The 19,781-nt window shown below is 41.2% G+C and overlaps 1 protein-coding gene across 3 annotated transcripts; it reads right to left on the bottom strand.

Moving 5' to 3' along the window:
* Positions 1–352: 352 nt before the first annotated feature.
* On the bottom strand, positions 353–18,511 carry nedd1 (NEDD1 gamma-tubulin ring complex targeting factor). Of its 3 annotated transcripts, none has more exons than XM_035789696.2 (16): positions 18,182–18,511; positions 17,263–17,406; positions 16,952–17,046; positions 16,718–16,834; positions 14,795–14,935; positions 4,830–5,059; positions 4,359–4,563; positions 3,590–3,764; positions 3,302–3,427; positions 3,126–3,179; positions 2,685–2,789; positions 2,327–2,553; positions 1,877–2,042; positions 1,515–1,659; positions 1,343–1,409; positions 353–1,195 (listed from the first exon to the last, which is right to left on the bottom strand). In XM_035789696.2, exons 2-16 carry the CDS (start codon positions 17,396–17,398, stop codon positions 1,091–1,093), a joined length of 2,094 nt encoding a protein of 697 aa, XP_035645589.1. In that variant the 5' UTR covers positions 17,399–17,406; positions 18,182–18,511; the 3' UTR covers positions 353–1,090. The 3 variants fall into 3 exon arrangements, with proteins under 3 accessions (XP_035645589.1, XP_035645587.1, XP_035645588.1); XM_035789694.2 differs by having other exon boundaries at positions 1,515–1,662; positions 18,182–18,510; XM_035789695.2 differs by lacking the exon at positions 18,182–18,511 and adding an exon at positions 17,968–18,145 and having other exon boundaries at positions 1,515–1,662.
* Positions 18,512–19,781: the final 1,270 nt, after the last annotated feature.

Raw genomic sequence — 19,781 nt, 5'->3', positions numbered from 1 at the left:
AGCAGGTCTACGCACAACTTCTGGCAGGGTCCTTATCCACTATCCCTAAATTAGACTTATGTGGGGAAGAGAAACTAACACACGCGCTAGGTCTGTCAGTGGTCATCCTATTGCAGATTTCTCTATTTTGATTTGACCATGAAGTGTTTGCCAAGCATCAGATGTTAGTTTTTATCAATATATAGCAGAGATGTTTACATCGTAGTACTTGTTCTCTGAATTCCTATTTTGTCATTGTTGCAGCTGTATTTCATTGTTAAATTAAATAATTTTAACATGCTGTCTCTATAGAACCATCTATGGTGCAAACTGAACAGTCACCTTGAAACTAGAATGAATTACATTAACAAAATTGTACACATCTACTATTTATATTCCTCTTCACAAAACAACAATAACAAAAGAAACAAATAACTGATGGGCAAACTTGGCAGCGCAAGCACACTTCAGAGGGAGCTTGGCACCACTTTGCTTACTATTAGAAATTGATGACCACTATGGCATTTTCTTGCCTAGTCCAAAGACAGTATCATGATTGGTCAAAGGCATGCCCTCATTCTGTTTCAGTGTGCCAGTAAAAGCCAAAGATACTTTCAACTTCAACCATACTATGTTGAAGAGATGTACACAAAACATTAAGAACATCCCTCCATGACAGACTGACCAAGTGAAAGCTGTGATTCCTTACTGATGTGACTTGTTAAATATTGCAACTCAATATTAGGAAGCTGTTCCTAACGTTTGGTATGCTCTGTATTTAAGCAATGCATCTTTCTGTCCTTGTTGACCTCTCTTTATGCGAGGGGAGAGAACGGTTCGGAATTGGGCTAAAATTGTCCAGCACTGATAACCATGGTCACAGATGATTTATGTGACTGATAGCACACTTTGCATAGAACATACTGGTCAACCCTTTAACTACCAGTAAGGCACTGAAGAGTAAATTCATTCCAAGATGGAAGGGGGTTAAACCAGGACACAAAAAAGTCATTGTCCCACAGAGACCTAATGCGTTGTGGAATACATTCTGTCCGAGTTGAGGGGACAACTGTTTCTAGGGGTGATGAGGTGGTAAGTCCAAGTCAACCTCTCAGTAATTGGCTCGGAGTCGTTTGTTCTCCTCCCTCAGCTTCTCGATCTCCTCCACCAGCGTGTCGTTGACCGAGTACTTCTCGATCAGACCATGGATCTCGTTCTGAAACGCAGCAAAGAACCAAGAGGTAGGTTAGGGAAATGGAACCACAATGTAGACTGGTTTACCTAATGCTTTGTCAAGGGACTCTAAATAGTGTGTAGTGGCACGTGTGTCAGTGGAGTAGGACCAGAGGGACATGTCACTTACCAGCTGAATGTAGAACTGTTTGACCATCTCCACCTGGAGGTTCACTATGTCTCGGTGGCAGGCGTCCCTGTTGAGGAAATGGAGTTAGCCAAAAATCTACAGAACTATCGACCAGAGATGCGCAAGACGGTTCAACAACTGAGGGTGATCTGCTGTGAGAAAGTGCAACCACCTGAAGTCTTCCAGGGTCTCGTGGATCATGTTGCGGATTAACTGAATCTGCAGTGATGTGAGGGGAGCGCCTCCACCCTCTGCTCCAACAGCCTCCACTATTCTCTCTGATACAGAGGATGCTATCACTGAAGAAACTGCAGGGCCTGCTGACAAAGGGTATTTTCCATTGATTTCATCAATGTACTACCACACACTTAATGTACTGTTGTGCTTAGATAATCTCTCATATGCTCTCTAGCATACAAATACACAGTAGCCATACACAATTTAAACAGTCATGCTATTATACATCATAATGTCATTAATTAATATTTTTATCTGCAGCTGTTTCCCACACAGAAAAAACAACCACAAACTCACCTGGTGCAGTAGTGGGCGGACCACCATTGAGGGGTGTGTTGTAGCGCAGTTGGGCCTGCATGTCATTGGCCCTCAGGTTGGGTTCAGGGGTGAAGAACAGCTGTGCTGGTCGGCTGTGTGGGGTGGGGCCTTCACCCTCCAGACTGGAACCACCACCCTTCTCATACTGTCAATCGAACAGACAACAGGTGAAGAGCAGCTTGAACATTTAGACAGGAAAAACAGACAGACTAAATAAGGGGTCTAATTTCAGGTTCTGGGACCTCCCTACCCTACCCATCTTTGATCCAGCCCAACACTATCACACTTGATTCAAGTCCTTGAATATTTTCATCAGGTCTGACTGTTTAGGTGTGGGAAGACCCCAGGACCAGAATGGAACACTCTTGGTTAAAATGGTCTGTCAGCATTCCAAATTGTACAACAGCTGATTGAATAAAGTAAACTGACCCTTTTCAAGTCCCGTGTGTCTGTCTGCGCTGGAGGCTCGGCCTCCTCCTCTTTGATTGGTTGAGGGGTCTGGAAGACAGACAGGGGGCTGTAACAGCGCCCTCCTCCAGGTGTGCCCAGTGGAGTCTTGCGGTGTGTGGGTCCACCAGAGTAGGAAGGGAGGAAGTCCAGATTGTTTCCTTTCTTCCCACTTGTTACATCTGCAGTCATTCCATGGGATTTGTAATCTGGAAAGAATGAGTGAATCAATGGTCAGCTTGTACATTACAGTTAATGAGTTTGAAAAAGTTTGCAGGTTTGTGAAGCTGTGCAGACCAATGTCAACTTTGAATGTCATGGGACACAAATGGAATCTCACCCTCTCTGACTGGCGAGAAAATGTCCAGACTGTTGCGTCCCACTTTGCTGAAATTCTCCGTGCTGTTTTGCCCTTCTTCTCTGGAGAACATATCCAAACTGGTCCCTATGGTCCATACAACAAGCCCCAAATGTGGTCTCAATCATGTACACCAGTATAGATGATCTCCAGGGGACAGTGAACGTTATTGAATGTTTACAGCAGTGTTTCTCAATCCATTCCTGGGTGAACCCGTGGTGCACATTTTTGTTCTATCCCAGGATTAACACACCATCTATTAACTACTCACTAAGCACTTGATTAGTTGCATCAGGTATATAACAGAGGGTTAATTCAAAAAGAAGCACATATTTTACTCATGGTTAGCTGTGCAGGGTCCTCATGAACTGTCAATGAGAACTTGAACTGTAAAAGAGGACATGCATGGCACTTTCCACATACCATTCCCTTTGATTCCACAAGGAGCATCACCACCCATCCCATGGGCTTTGTAATCTAAAGACAAAAGAACAACAAGCTGTCAGTTTAAAAAGAAAACAAAGGAGAGAGGGTGATGACCAAATCCAAACTTAATACCAGTGAGTTGAAACTAAGTCAAAGACGAGTGGGGAGCTCACCGTCTCTTACGGGGGAGAAGATGTCCAGGCTGTTTCTACCCACGCTACTGAACTTGTCCAGACTGGGCAGGCGGTCAGCACCCGGCTGGCCCTCCGCCTCTCTGGAAACCACTTCCACACTGGAGCCTACACACACACACACACACACACACACACACAATGACAACCAGCTCTCTGGACCTCCAGGCTCAGGGTACCCCTGGTCTAGACAATGAATTGGAAATAGGGCGATGTTTCAGGTCAGGATGTTGGCCAGAAGTATATTTGAGGTACTAGAGCAAGTCTGACCTGTGCCCTGTGCCTGTCCATCCCCTCCATCTACCGTGTGGGGTGCAAGCAGGCTAGAGGGGGGTGTAGAGGTGGAGCTGTGGGTGGCTGCTGGTAAGTAGGTATTACCCAGCCTGGCTGAGATCCTCTTGCTTGTGTGAGCGCTGGAAGACTTGCTGGATGCCATTTTACTGGACTAATGGGGGAAAAATGGGAGATGGTTAGCTTGAAAATGATAGGTTTAATTGATCTCAGGTTACACATTCCAGTTAAATACCTACGAGCTTCAATACGGTCCCTATTGAGCACATGATTTAAGGTTTTAGATGCATCTTTATTATTCAGGAACCCAGCCCATAGCCACACAATACAGAGCTTACAGCACATGCTGTCAAGATATACACACTGAACTGGCAAAGTGCATCACTCTGGGAAAATTATTACTGTAATGACGAAAGGTGACAACATTTCCTATCAAGTGAAGTAGAACACTGTCAACTCATTTACATGAATTAAGGTAAAAATAGTTGATTCCATACAATATGCACAACAGACCAAAGAAAACCCACATGGTCTTGGCGCGCCTCCTTGTGCAGACAATTAGCATCCCAAAATCATTGTCTCTGTCACAGTACACCAGTGGTCTTGAACTAAAATTTCCTCTGAATTCAGCTCAAGAAAATTCAATTTGCGGGATTGAAAAGTAACATTTAAAAATGTTCAAATCTTGAATAGAACTTTTAATTCCCTGACTGGATTGAATTGAAAAGGCGCTGTATGGAGAACCTACTTTGAGGTGTCTGCTCTGGGAGCTCTGGAAGCGCAGGCTGGTGATGGAAGTCTTGTGTGCGGTGGCAGTCTTGGTGGGAGCGCTGAGGTTGCGCAGGTCATACAGGTACAGTCTGCCCTGGGTGGAGCCCACCACCAGGCCTGCCCCATCTGGAGTGAAGTCAATGGCGGTCAATGGGGACTCTACACGCATGCTGCGGAGAACACTGCGAGAGAGCATACAGAATGTCAAGACTACATTAAAGCAAAAGATCCAGCTCTGAAGTCCCTTTGCGCTGTTGAAGAACTAATTACTAGTAAAGGACCGCATCATTGAAAAAAATACAAGGTCATTTCAAATGTGAATGTGTTTGACCCCCAAAACATTGCAACAAAAGCAGCTTGCACAAAAACACCAAGGTAACAGGCTCTCTCTCAGTCATACAGTATGTCTCTATAGTTGTGAGGTCAATACTAAATCCCATTTTCTTACATCTTGCTGGAGGTGTCGTAGCAGATGATCTTCTTGTCCAGGCCCACGGTGACAAAGAGCAGGTCATTGGCTGGGGAGAAGGCCAGGCCCGAGGCGGGGGCCTTGTGGGCTCCATCAAATACGTGCAGCTCTTTCTGAGTGTTGGCGTCCCACAGGACTACAGAGCCACTATCTGACACACTGCCCAGCAGGGAGCGCTTCACCACAGAGTACTTCAGGTCGTGGATGGGCTGAGGCGGGAGGAACAGTGTTATTTTAGACCTATGAGTTGGGCTCTAAAGTGTGACCATTTCAGTCATATATGCTCTTAAATATTTTGCTGTGTGACCTGACATTTTACCTTGGGAGCACCGTGAGCTTAAAAAAATAACACAGATAATTGTTGTAATGATTAGGCTTCACTTTTAGCACTTTAAGTGCCCTAGAGTTAAAAGATATGACCTACATTACAGGCACAATGTTTTTTTTTCTATTGTGAATTGGCTATACATTCATTAATTTCGCAGGCTTTTCCAAAACCACTCGTGGGCATTTGTTTACACCTTATTCAGTCATCTAACCTCATTAGCTAGTTAACGACCTGGGTCCGACTTACCAATAGAACTTAGGCTTGCAAGTGTTTTAACAATACATCTTTGGCCGTTGTAGGAAAGATGTAACATGTTTCCCAAAACACCATGCAGTTCACTCAGTTGACTGGGTCAGCTCTAGCAGGGCAGACATTTGACAAACTGACTTGTTGGAAAGGTGGCATCCTATGACGGTATCACATTGAAAGTCACTGAGCTCTTCAGTAAGGCCATTCTACTGCCAATGTTTGTCTATGTGTTCAATTGTCAGCAAAAGGTGTGGCTGAAATAGCCGAATCCACTAATTTCAAGGGGTGTCCACATACTGTAATTACAAAAGTATGTGACAATTGCGTGTTAATGTTTTGTAGTAAAAAAGATGAAGATAAGTGTTTGCAATGACAACCAATTAGTAGGCTAAATCACAATGCACACCAATGATGTCATTGGAAACGTCTTACTATAAAACATAGAAATGCACAATATTCACATATGTTGATGTTGGGGTGGTGCTGATGAATATGACGTTGAAACATTTCCCTTTAACATAATTATTCCACAATACTGATGATGGATCGGCTCCTATTGAGATATCGCCCATGGCTGCAAATAAGAGGCGGCTTATTCTTAAAATGTTTTCTATATAAAAAAATAAATACAACACATACATGCTCTAACCCCTTATCTCCAGTGCCTGCACTATTCTCCATACTCAAATTGCACCATTTTGTTCTTCTCCCACACCCACTCTCTTTCAATATTTAGATAATGAAGCATATGATTTTTCCATTGTCTTAACGATTGAGGATTGGTTGATTTCCAGTATATACCCCATCGGGTATCTCACTGCACTCTCATATGACATGTCTTGACATATGCAGACAGACAGATTAAAAGTATACTCAATACAGTAGTTTATATTGGATTAAGCATACATTGTTGTTCCAACATCCCCTCCATAGAATATCAGTTATTTTTAAGTCTTGGTACCAATAGCTAATATTTTTTGCTAAGTGGGTGTCAGTTAGGCTCTCTGCAAGGTTTTGTATATCTTACCCATCAAATGAATATCCTTTTCTGACTCACATAGGATTCTCCCAAGATTTGATATTGAAACTTGTTTATAAGTTTAATGTATTTGAAAATATCTACATTGGTCAGTGCAAAATTGATTTTTAATCCCATCAAGGAAATGTATTTATTTCCTTTTACCAAGTCATTCACGGTTTCTATGCCTTTGGTTTCCCATGTGGGCAAATGTATTGGTGCATTCTGAAAAAGGTATCCAAGGATTATTCAATAGGGTTTTTTGGAAGCAATATTAGTTCATATAGAATCAGTTTAAATTCCTTCCATATTTTAAAAATGTATATCTTCAAGATGTACCCATTGTTCCTCTTTAGTGCATTTAACAGTAGGTCTCAAGTAAAAGCCTTGGGTGGCAAGTTGATACAATTCCAAGTCTGGAAGGTTAAAACCACCCTTATGGAGATGTCCCTGTTCATTCTATGAGTTGTATTTGCCCATAAAGTCTTATGGATGAGAATACCTTTTTAAATGCCTGTCTTCGGTTGGGTAGTTGGTATTACCGAGAATAAATGTAAAAAACTTTGGGAGCCTGCCATTCTGAAGAGGTTTATTCGACCTGTAAGATTTATGGGAAGATTCATGACAAATGAAACACTCCTGTGAGGACCCGAAGGATCAGGTTAGTGGGTCAGCTCTACAGCACCCTCTCTCTACCGCAGAGGGGGAGAAGGATGAAGTTGGCCTGGTTTTATGATTTAACAACCGGATCGAAAAAATACATTTCAAACTCTGCCTTTGGGCTCTGCAGTATTGAACATTTAATTTGAGTGTTACAGAGAGACACTTGGCCAAAACCACAACATCAAAAGGTTGGACAGTGAAACAATATTTCTAACGTAAATAATGTGGGAAATGGTTAGTGGGGCTAAACAATAATCATGTCAAATAATGTGTTGTTTTGTGATATTAAGGACTGTATAACTAAATAACGATAACTCTACAAATGTATATGTCCCAGTTACCAGATTTAGTTCTACATGTTGTGGAACTTATGATTAAATTATTTTTGTGAGAAGATGAAATGTTATTTTAGCCTTCAACATGAGAATTATCTTTCATGTAAAGTTTTACCCAGTCAGTAACCACGCCCACGTGAGCACAGACATTATCCCAAAAGGATGGAACGCCCCTTTTGCCAGAGTTCTTATAAAAGGACTCCTAAAAATTGTACATACAGTGAGGGGAAAAAGTATTTGATCCCCTGCTGATTTTGTACGTTTGCCCACTGACAAAAAAATTATCAGTCTATAATTTTAATGGTAGGTTTATTTGAACAGTGAGAGACAGAATAACAACAAAATCCAGAAAAAAGCATGTCAAAAATGTTATAAATTGATTTGCATTTTAAATGAGGGAAGTAAGTATTTGACCCCTCTCAATCAGAAAGATTTCTGGCTACCAGGTGTCTTTTATACAGGTAGCGAGCTGAGATTAGGAGCACTCTTAACTTCTTTGGGATAAGGGGCACCATTTTCACTTTTGGATGAATAGCATGCCCAGAGTGAACTGCCTCCTACTCAGTCCCAGATGCTAATACAGTGGGGCAGAAAGTGTTTAGTCAGCCACCAATTGTGCAAGTTCTCCCACTTAAAAAGATGAGGCCTGTAATTTTCATCACAGGTACACTTCAACTGTGACAGACAAAATTAGGGGAAAAAAATCCCATTGTATGATTTTTAATGAATTTATTTGCAGATTATGGTGGAAAATAAGTAATGCAGTGCCAGCTGTGCCACCAGAGACTCTGGGTTCGCGCCCAGGCTCTGTCGTAACCGTCCGCGACCGGGAGGTCCGTGGGGCGACTCACAATTGGCATAGCGTCGTCCGGGTTAGGGAGGGCTTGGCCGGTAGGGATATCCTTGTCTCATCGCGCACCAGCGACTCCTGTGGTGGGCTGGGCACAATGCACGCTAACCAAGGTTGCCAGGTGCATGGTGTTTCCTACGTCACATTGGTACGGCTGGCTTCCGGGTTGGATGCGCTCTGTGTTAAGAAGCAGTGCGGCTTGGTTGGGTTGTGTATCAGAGGACGCATGACTTTCAACCTTCGTCTCTCACGAGCCCGTATGGGAGTTGAAGCGATGAGACAAGATAGTAGCTACTAACAATTGGATACCACGAGAAAAAAGAAAAAGAGATTCTGATACGAGTTAATTCATTGTTATGATTAATTTAATTGCGTAATAATTGAATGTGGTATGTAATTATTAGATGAATAGCCATCGTAACATTAATGGTAGTCACAACACTTGGATCAGCTTTCATATTGTTGAGTAATGGGATAAAGTTCAGCATACAAAATATTAAGAACACAGTCATAATATTGAGTTGCATCCCCCCTTTTGCACTCAGAAAAGCCTCAATTCGTTGGGGCATTGAAAGCGTTCCATAGGGAAGCTGGCTCATGTTGACTCCAATGCTTGTCAAGACGTCCTTTGGGTGATGGATCATTCTTGATACACACGGGAAACTGTTGAGCGTGAAAAACCCAGTAGCGTTGCAGTTCTTGACACAAACCGGTGCGACTAGCACCTACCATACCCAGTTGAAAAGGCACTTAAATCTTCATTAACCCTCAATGGCACAAATACACAATCCATGTGGGCTTAAGGCTTAAAAATCTCCCCACCTTCATTTTCACTGATCTGGATTCACCTGGTCAGTCAAAGTTATGGATAGAGCAGGTGTCCTTAATGTTTTGTACACATTGTATTTGCCGTTTGTTGCCACTTATTAAGCATCCTAACTCTTTGATATTGTTGTGGTCTACTTAAACAATTGCTGTAGATAAGAATTATTATTATTATTTTCCCCCCCCACATTCATTCTACATCCTTAGATATGAGTATTCTTAAATATTTTTTTGTTTAGATGGCCAATGAGCTGAACTTTACAGGAGTATCCGGAAACCATGTATATGTCATATAATGTAGCATCAAATGTCGAACTTATAATATGGCTACTAATACTTGGAAAGCTAAATAAAAGTCCAAGTATACAGATTTGACGATATTCTTGCAGGAAAATGGAATATGAACACGAATGTCTCCTTCACGATTTGCCCAAATGTACCTGCTTTTGACTGCGTTTGAGCCTGTGGATTACTGAAGAAAACACTAACAAAAACAAGAGGTTTTTGGATATAAAAAGACTATCGAACAAAAGGAACATTTGAGTAAATTAATGTTTTCTGAGTACAACCATATGAAGATCATCAAAGGTAAGAGATTCATTTTATCTCTATTTCTGACTTGTGTAACTCTTCTGCTTGGCTGGTTACCTTTTCTAATGATTTGTCTGCTGGGCTATGTTCTCAAATAATCATACAGTAAAGCACTTTTTAAATCTGACACAGTGGTTGGATTCACAAGAAGTTCATCTTTAAACCTATGTAAAATAGGTTTTGTTTTCTGAATTTTTATTATGAGTATTTCTGTATTTGAATTTAGAGCTCTGCAATCTCACTGGATGTTGGCCTGGTGGGACGCATCCCACATACCCTAGAGAGGTTAATGCGTACATATATATTTTTAAACGTAGTTATTACACTATCCCTCATATTTCATGTCACAACAATTCATTGATATGTATGCTACAATGCTGGTAACGTTGTCTCGCGCACCTACAGTGCTAGTCATTAAAAAAAAGCTAGCTAGCTCATGGATGCAAACAATGTTCTTCCCCAAAAACGACATCTGTTTCAGTAGCTATAGTTAGCTAGGTGTCATCTAAAATAACCCTAATTTATAAGACAATTCTTAATTGATTAATGGTGTTCGGACCCATCTATGTGAAGCTAGCCACAATAAGGATTAACCACAATAGTGGACTTTGTGGTTAACCTTCAATATAATAGTATGGCATATTTCTATTCATTTGCATCACTGTAAATGACACTTATTTAAAAGGCAAACCGCAAATTCCACTACTGTGCTTAATCCTTATTATGGCTAGCTTCACAACACAACCTCATTAGCTAGATGAAACTAGCTGGCTGCTTATAACGTTAGCTTTGGGCAACAGGGTTAAGTAGCTGGCTAGCTATTTATTTTCATTAACTGAAGTTCAATAGGCAAACAACAATACTTACAAGGATTCCTAAATGCTAAGAATCATGAAAATGACTGCAGTTTCTACTGGTCATTGTTTTCAGGCTGGTTGTATTGGTGCTAGCTAGGTACCAAGCTAAAGCTAGCTACCCCAGAAGTTACGGTCGAACAAGTTACGCTTTATTACCAACGCGGTATTGTAAACTCATTGTTTGCAGACATGTATACAGTTGAAAGGGCTAGTGTATCTTTTTTTTTGACACAAAGACCCAAACAGCGTTCCATAGTGTGTATGTCGTGAAGCTAATAGCAGTGACGCTATCAATGTATAACTCCGGTAGGGCAACATCTGGAAAAAAAAGAGCACTTGGTAGTGTGTACCAGTGCTCGACCAATCAGCAAAAACCAACATCACCCACGACAGAACGGTTGATTTGAATCTCTTTTAGACCCCATTTGGACTAATCTTCCAAGAGTCCTTAAACAATAAAATACAATTTATAATACGAACCCATTTCCACATATAACACACTATTACAAACATACATAATGACCCAATAAATAAAATGGTTGATCGTCAAGGGCAATGAATCCATTACCTTGGCTTTAAATGGGCTTTGCCTTAGTTGTCTCGCTGAAATTCTTACTCTTTCAAATTACTGCTCGACCAACACAGACATTTTGGGCTAGGTTAGGAATGCTGTGTAGCGCATTTTTATTTTTATTTTTACGTGGCGTCATATAGGTACGTCAGCTTTGACATCGGTTTTGCACATCGGCGTTAAACTAGACATATGATATGTTCACCGATATATCATGCATCCCTATTTGCCGATACCTGTTATGTTTGGTTTGTGTTTAATACTTTCTGCAAACGGTTCAATTGCCAGTGCGAACAGGAGGGGAGATTAGACATCCCCATCTTTTGCCCCTCTAATTTTATCAGATAATGTATTGTTATATTTTTGCTTTTAGGATATTTATATTAAAATGTATTATTTCAGCTGGTAAGTTCAAAACTTTGGAAGCTTTCAATAGGAAAGGCCATTCAAGATGGTCAAGCTTTTTCAGCAATTATTGATAAATCTACACTGATTTTAAAAATATATATATATATACACACAACATGTAGAGTGTTATTCCCATGTTTCGCCAGCTAAAAGACACTGAACATTTTTTTTTAATGGAAAACGCAACAATTTAGAGTTCATATAAGGAAATCAGACAATTGAAATAAATTCAATATGCCCTAATCTATGGATTTCATATGACTGGGAATAAAGAGATGCATCTAAAGGTCACAGACACCTTTAAAAAAATTTTTTTTTAGAAAGGTAGGGGCTTGGATTAGAAAATCAGTCAGTATCTGGTGTGACCACCATGCAGCATGCACCATATGCAGCACAACATCTCTTTCGTATAGAGTTGATTGTGGCCTATGGAATGTTGTCCCACTTCTCTTCAATGGCTGTGCGAAGTTGCTGGATATTGTCGGGAACTGGAACGCCACTGTCATAGACGTGAATTATCATGCTGAAACATAAGGTGATGGCATGGATGAACGGTATGACAATGGGCCTCAGGATCTCTTCACGGAATCTCTTCATTCAAATTGCCATCGATAAAATGCAATTGTGTTAGTTGTCCATAGCTTATGCCTGCCCATACCATAACCCCACTGCCACCATGGGGCACCCAGTTCAGCAAATCGCTCGCCCACACGACGCCATACATGCTATGCTGTCTGCCCGGTACAGTTGAAACCAGGATACATCCGTGAACTGCACACTTCTCCAGTGTGCCAGTGAAGGTAAGCATTTGCCCCCTGAAGTCGACGACAAGCATGCAGATGAGCTTCCCTGAGACAGTTCGTGCAGCAACTCTTCAGTTGTGAAAACCCACAATTTCATCAACTGTCCAGGTGGTTGCTCAGACAATTCTGCAGGTAAAGAAGCTGGATGTGGAGATCCTGGGCTGGCGTGGTTGCACATGGTCTGCGGTTGTAAGGCCAATTGGACACATGCCAAATTCACTAAAACAATGTTAGAGGCTGCTTATGGTAGAGAAATGAACATTAAATTCTCAGGCAACAGCTCTGGAGGACATTCCTACAGTCAGCATGCCAATTGCATGCTCCCTCAAAACTTGAGACATCTGTAGCATTGTGTTGTGACAAAACTGCCTTTTGCCCCCAGCACAAGGTACACCTGTGTAATGATCATGCTGTTTAATCAGCTTCTTGATATGCCACACACGTCAGGTCAATGGATTAGCTTCGCAAAGGAGAAATGCTCACTAACAGGGATGTAAACCACTTTCTACACAACATTTAAGATGAAAACGCATTGTGTGTGTATAGCCAATTTATGGGATCTTCAATTTCAACTCATGAAATATGGGACCAACACTTTACATGTCGTTTATATTTTTGTTCAGTGTACATTGAGACCTGCCTATAATGCATCTTAATTGTCACCCAAAATCGTTTGTCTTTAATCCTTCAGCCACATATTTGATGACCAGTAACAAACCCTGGTCCCTTCCACCTAGAGACTGTGTGAGAATTGAATAAGTATAGGGTAAATCCATTTGAATTCATTCACTTTGACAACACAGCTTCTGATGATTTTAATGAAACCTTCCATTCATATTTGCCCCTTGTAGAAGCACTCAGAAAGTGCCTTTTTGGAGCTGAATGCCAAAACATTCAAGAGACAAAGGTGCTCAACATTAAACCATTTTGCATGCCCCACCATACCATGAGACCCGGTCTTCAAGAACATGTCTCAACCGATGGCGGGCACAACACAAAAAACTGAGATGTGTAATAGGGTTTAAGCTACAACATATGCAAATTAATACATTTTTAAAAAGTACGTTAAAAACAAAAATGATTTTTTTTCAAGAAATAAAATAGTTTGACAACACTAAGCTTTTAAAAGATAAAATGGTTAAGTTTATATTCTCCAGCGATGAAGACATGGACGTCTCATGGTATGCAAAATAGGTCAACTTTTGAGCATGTTTATCTCCTGAATGTTTAGTCAAAAGGTTACTTACCCTCTTGAAGCTATTTTAATGTTTGGAAAAATAACGTTCCCAAAGTAAACGGCCTATTTCTCATGACCAGATGCTAGAATATGCATATAATTGACAGATTAGGATAGAAAACACTCTAAAGTTTCCAAAACTGTAAAAATATTGTCTGTGGGTATAACAGAACTGATATTGCAGGCGAAAGCATGAGGATAATCCAATCAGGAAGAGCCTCTTATTTTGAAACGTCTGTGTTCCTATGCGTGCTTGTCCTCCATTTAAAGGGATATCAAACAGATTCCTTTTTCTGTGGCTTCCTTAAGGTGTCAACAGTCTTCAGACATAGTTTCAGGCTTTTATTTAAAAAAAATAAGCGTGAAGGATCACATTGCGTAAGTAAGAGGTTGGGGGCTCTCAGAGTGAGTTGGTGCCCAATTGAGTAAACCGGCCATTGTTCCTTCCGCTGTTTGGGAAAAAGCTACACACTCTGTTGATATATTATTGAATATATATTTTTTAAACTACCTGAGGAATGATTATAAAAAAAAGTTTGACATGTTTCTGTGGACATTATGAAGACTATTTGGAATTTCCGTCTGTGTTGTCGTGACCAAGCTTCCTGATGCTAAGTGTACATAATGCTATGCTAGGCTATCGATAAATTTACAAAGGCTTGGATTGCTTTCGCTGTAAAGCATAATTTCAAAATCTGAGACGACAGGGTGACTAACAAAAGGCTAAACTGTGTTTCAAAATATTGCACTTGTGATTTCATGAATATTTTCTAGTAATATTATTTGACTATGCTATTCAGCGGTTGCAGACGGAACTTATCCCGCTACAGGGATTGGTAGCGTAAAAAAAGTTAATGACCATTTTTTTCCATGGGCAAAACATTTATGGAAAGTATTTTTTTAAATTTAACTAGGCAAGTCTGTGAAGAACAAATTCTTATTTACAATGACGGCTTAACCCAGCCAAACCCTAACCCGGGCAATACTGGGCCAATTGTGCGCCGCCCTATGGGACTCCCAATCACAGCCAGTTGTGATACAGCCTGGAATCGAACCAGGGTCTTTAGTGACGCCTCAAGCCTCAGACCACTGCATCACTCTGGAGCCAAAGGGATGCTGTCAAAGAGTGATTGAATTCAAATGGACTTAACTTATAAGCAAAAGGGCCATGATTAGTGTTAACTGTGTCCGGGCGAACAGAACACTCACCTGGTTGGTGCCATGTCCAAAGGCCTTACTAGACAGGTTGGTGGTGATGCTGTGCAGGATGATGTCACCACTGGTGGAGCCTGATGCGATGTAGCTGTCACTACCATTAAAGGACACACACGTCACCTCTTCATTGTGGTCCTGGTGAGAGAGCAGAGACAAGTGAGGAGGTAGTAAAGGTAACTCCAAAATGTCTTGATATCTTCACTGAAAGCTTTGCCCAAGATCAAGTGCAATGTCACATAGCACTAGGTTTTCAGGTGAGATTCGTTCAAAAGATAAGTGCTAGGACATACAGCTGAAGTCGGAAGTTTACATACACCTTAGCCAACTACATTTAAACTCAGTTTCACAATTCCATACATTTAATCCTAGTAAAAATTTCCTGTCTTAGGTCAGTTAGGATCACCACTTTATTTTAAGAATGTGAAATGTCAGAATAATAGTAGAGTGATTTATTTCAGCTTTAATTTCTTTCATCACATTCCCAGTGGGTCAGAAGTTCACATACACTCAATGAGTATTCGGTAGCATTGCCTTTAAATTGTTTAATTTGGGTCAAACGTTTAGGGTAGCCTTCCACAAGCTTCCCACAATAAGTTGGGTGAATTTTGGCCCATTCCTCCTGACAGAGCTGGTGTAACAGACAGGTTTGTAGACCTCCTTGCTCGCACATGCTTTTTCAGTTCTGCCCACAAATTTCTATAGGATTGAGGTCAGGGCTTTGTGATGGCCACTCCAATACCTTGACTTTGTTGTCCTTAAGCCATTTGGAAGTATGCTTGGGGTCATCGTCCATTTGGAAGACCCATTTGCGACCAAGCTTTAACTTGCTGACTGATGTCTTGAGATGTTGCTTCACTATATCCACATAATTGTCCCTCCTCATGATGCCATCTATTTTGTGAAGTGCAGCAATCCCTGCTGCAGAAAAGCACCCCCAAAACATGATGCTGCCACCCCGTGCTTCACGGTTGGGATGGTGTTCTTCGGCTTGCAAGCCTCCCCCTTTTTCCTCCAAACATAACGATGGTCATTATGGCCAAACAGTTATATTTTTGTTTCCTCAAACCAGAGGACATTTCTCCAAAAAGTATGTGCAGTTGCAAACCGTAGTCAGGCTTTTTTATGGCGGTTTTGGAGCAGTGGCTTCTTCCTTGCTGAGCGGCTTTTCAGGTTATGTCGATATTGGACTCGCTTTACTGTGGATATAGATACTTTTGTACCCGTTTCCTCCAGCCTCCTCACAAGGTCCTTTGCTGTTGTTCTGGGATTGACCGCACTTTTCACACCAAAGTACGTTCATCTCTAAGAGACAGAACACGTCTCTTTCCTGAGCGGTATGACGGCTGCGTGGTCCCATGGTGTTTATATTTGCATACTATTGTTTGTACAGGTGAACGTGGTCCCTTCAGGCATTTGGAAATTGCTCCCAAGGATGAACCAGACTTGTGGAGGTCTACAATCTTTTTCTGAGGTCTTGGCTGATTTCTTTTGATTTTCCCATGATGTCAAGCCACTGAGTTTGAAGGTAGGCCTTGAAATACATCCACAGGTACACCTCCTATTGACTAAAAATTATGTCAATTGGCCTATCAGAAGCTTCTAAAGCCATGACATCATTTTCTGGAATATTCCAGGCTGTTTAAAGGCACAGTCAACTTAGTGTATGTAAACTTCTGACCCACTGGAATTGTGGTACAGTGAAATGATCTGTCTGTAAACAATTGTTGGAAAATTACTTGTGTCATGCACAAAGTAGATGTCCTAACAAACTACAGTTTTGGCAAGTCGGTTAACAAGACATTTGTTGAGAGGAAGAATAACAAGTTTTAATGACTCCAACCTAAGTGTATGTAAACTTCTGACTTCAACTGTAGTTATTATGGGTAGGGTCACAGGTGCTGATAAGACTTAGGGTACCTTGAGGGTACGATGAAGCCTCTTGGCCTTCAGATCCCAGATGTTGACGGAGTTATCAAGCCCCCCGCTCACTAAGTACTGGGACGTCGAGTTCAGACTCACGCGGGTCTGCATTTTCTGTGGACAAACATAGTAACGTGACACACATTCACAACATGTGAGGGTAATGAATTAGCACGGAACTGAAATGGTGTCTTTATTATTGGCAATGGCTGTCAGGCCTAGTACACTCACCCCCTCTGCAAGTTCCACCACTGGGATAGGAGAGGACTTGAGACTGGATACCACCAGCTTGTCTCCTATACTGCTAGCGCTTACAAGATACTGATCTGAGGAATCAACTCAAGGTAACCAACTACATATAGTAATTTATGGCACAGAACAACCATAATTATTTAATCAATAAGTAGTTTACATGAAGGTGTGGGGGACTGCTCACCACTCCGGTTCAACTAGAATATGACCATGACCAAGAGCAAAAGGAAAACAAAAAGTTAGCCATTATACGTACAGGGACATGCCCAGAGGGTTAGTAAGAAGGATACTGTTGCTGCTCCAGCACACTTGGGCCACAGGGTGTGTAGCGCTGTGTGGGTTGAACTGTTCCAACACTGTCATGGAGGCCGAGTCCCAGATCTTCACACAGTCGCCTGATGATACCAGGCGCGTCACCTCCTCCATGGTAACGGCTGCAGAGACAAGGGCAGCGGTCAGTGGTGGCACTCAACACACACACGCCAACGAAGTCGAGGTTGCAGTGGGTGTCTTTTCTCTGATATGACAAAGAACCCGAGTGTACTCAACGAGAGAGAACTGCCTCCATCTAGAGAAAGTCCATGTTAAGTCAAGATAATTATTTCAAACTGCTACCCCCAGAAACTATAACGACGTAGCTAACTAACGTTATAGCAGTAGACAAAATAATGTTCAAATAACGTTTCAGTAGTTAGGTAATATACTGTAATTGGCTGGCTATTTAGGTTATTGACCAACATTAAAACTACACCAAATGGCCATACGCTGAGAAAGTACTTGCTAAGCATTTATCAGCTTGTTACAGTACTATGTAACGTTAAACTTTGTTAGTCAAAAAGAGCATTAGAAAAATATTAGCTAAATAGCCAACAAAGCTATAAGGTAACGTTAAACAGCTAACGTTAGTTTGCCTGTGTTAGCAAGCGAGTTGGTGGTTGACTATTCAAAAGTATCAAAATGTGCAACAAAGTTGCTACAAATAACTAGTTACATACCAGGTAACAGTTAGCTAGCTAGTTGAGACGACTTTTGTGAGGAAAGAGTAGCATGCAAAACTAACGTTAGGTAGCGGCTAAGTTTGGTCAAGTAACGTTAGCTCGCTAGCTAAATACTGTTTAAAGGCTTTGGTTATACTATCAAGCTAACGTCATTAGTCGATGCAAGCTAGCCAATTCATGACATTCATGCCAGGACGATATGTTTACTTACTTGTAACTGATGTCCTTGTGAAATTGTCCAAAAATGTTCAACAACAAAAAAACTTCGACAAGAGTTTGAGCGCCCTTAACTACGGCATATCATAAGGTACAAAAAGGAATAGGCATATGAGTCGGCGATCTGACGTTGGACTAATGATACTTGTTTGTAAAAACATGAATATCTAAATTTGTATGAAATCAATCAGAAAATACGTTGATTTTAGTACAAACAAAAAATACACAGGGCCGAGTCAGACGGGGGGGCAGTGCGCAAGGCACTTATCCATAGCCCATGAACTGCTCCTGGAGCGCCACATGATCATCTTCTTCCGTGGAGTTTGACAGCGGTTGGCATCCAATATGTATCTCTTTTAAAAAAAAAAAAAAAAACTTTATTTACCATTACCACCCCCAACTAAACTATAGTATAAATCAATTTCACTTTGTGGTACAAAATAGGAAAAGGTAAAACAGGAACAATAAAAAAATATTTTGAATTACCCTGCCAACTTACCTTATACACTCCTTAAAAACCCACTACCCCATTCAGCTACTTTGACCCTATCTGCTCCTGCACCATACCAACACCTGGGAGGACAGGACACCACCACTCAACACACCCTGTAACTTTTCTGGAGTAAAATCTTGTATATCCAAATACTTTTCTGCAGCTGCCATCACATTTATTTTCTGTGATTTACGTTCCATTTCTGCGATACAGTTGGTAAACATTGCTATGAACCCAAGAAGCCAGCCTTACTGACGCATATAGTGCATTCGAAAAGTATTCAGACCCATTGACTTTTTCCACATTTTGTTGTTACAGACTTATTCTAAAATTGATTAAATAAATACAAATCCTTAATGACAAAGCAAAAATAGATTTGTAGATTTTTTTGCAAATGTATTCAAAATAATAATAACACATACCTTATTTACATAAGTATTCAAACCCTGTTCCATGAGACTCGAAATTGAGCTGTTTCCTGTTTCCATTGATCATCCTTGAGATGCTTCTACGACTTGGGAGTCCACCTGTGGTAAACTGAATTGATTGGACATGAGTTGGAAAGGTCCACACGTCTATCTATATAAGGCCCACAGTTGACTGAGCAATTCAGAGCGAAAACCAAGGCATAAGGTTGAAGGAATTGTCCGTAGAGCTCCAAGACAGGATTGTGTTGAGGCACAGATCTTGGGAAGGGTACCAAAAAATGTCTGCAGCATTGAAGGTCCCCAAGAACACGGTGGCCCCAATCATTCTTAAATGGGAGCAGTTTGGAACCACCAAGACTCCAGAGTTCTTCTGTGGAGATGGGAAAACCTTCCAGAAGGACAAACAACTCTGCAGCACTCCACCAATCAGGCCTTTATGTTAGTGGCCAGACAGAAGCCACTCCTCAGTAAAAGTCAAGACAGGTCACTTGGAGTTCTACCAAAAGGAACCTAAAGGACTCTGACCATGAGAAACAAGATTCTCTAGTCTGATGAAACCAAGATTGAACGATTTGGCCTGAATGCGGAGTGTCACGTCTGGAGGAAACCTGGCATCATCCCTACAGTGAAGCATGGTGGTGTCAGGATTATGTTGGGGGGATGTTTTTGAGTGG

This window comes from Oncorhynchus keta, chromosome 17 (assembly GCF_023373465.1).
Source record: "Oncorhynchus keta strain PuntledgeMale-10-30-2019 chromosome 17, Oket_V2, whole genome shotgun sequence".
Taxonomy (NCBI): domain Eukaryota; kingdom Metazoa; phylum Chordata; class Actinopteri; order Salmoniformes; family Salmonidae; genus Oncorhynchus; species Oncorhynchus keta.
Note: the sequence above shows the minus strand (reverse complement) of the source record. Positions and strands in the feature narration are given on the sequence as shown.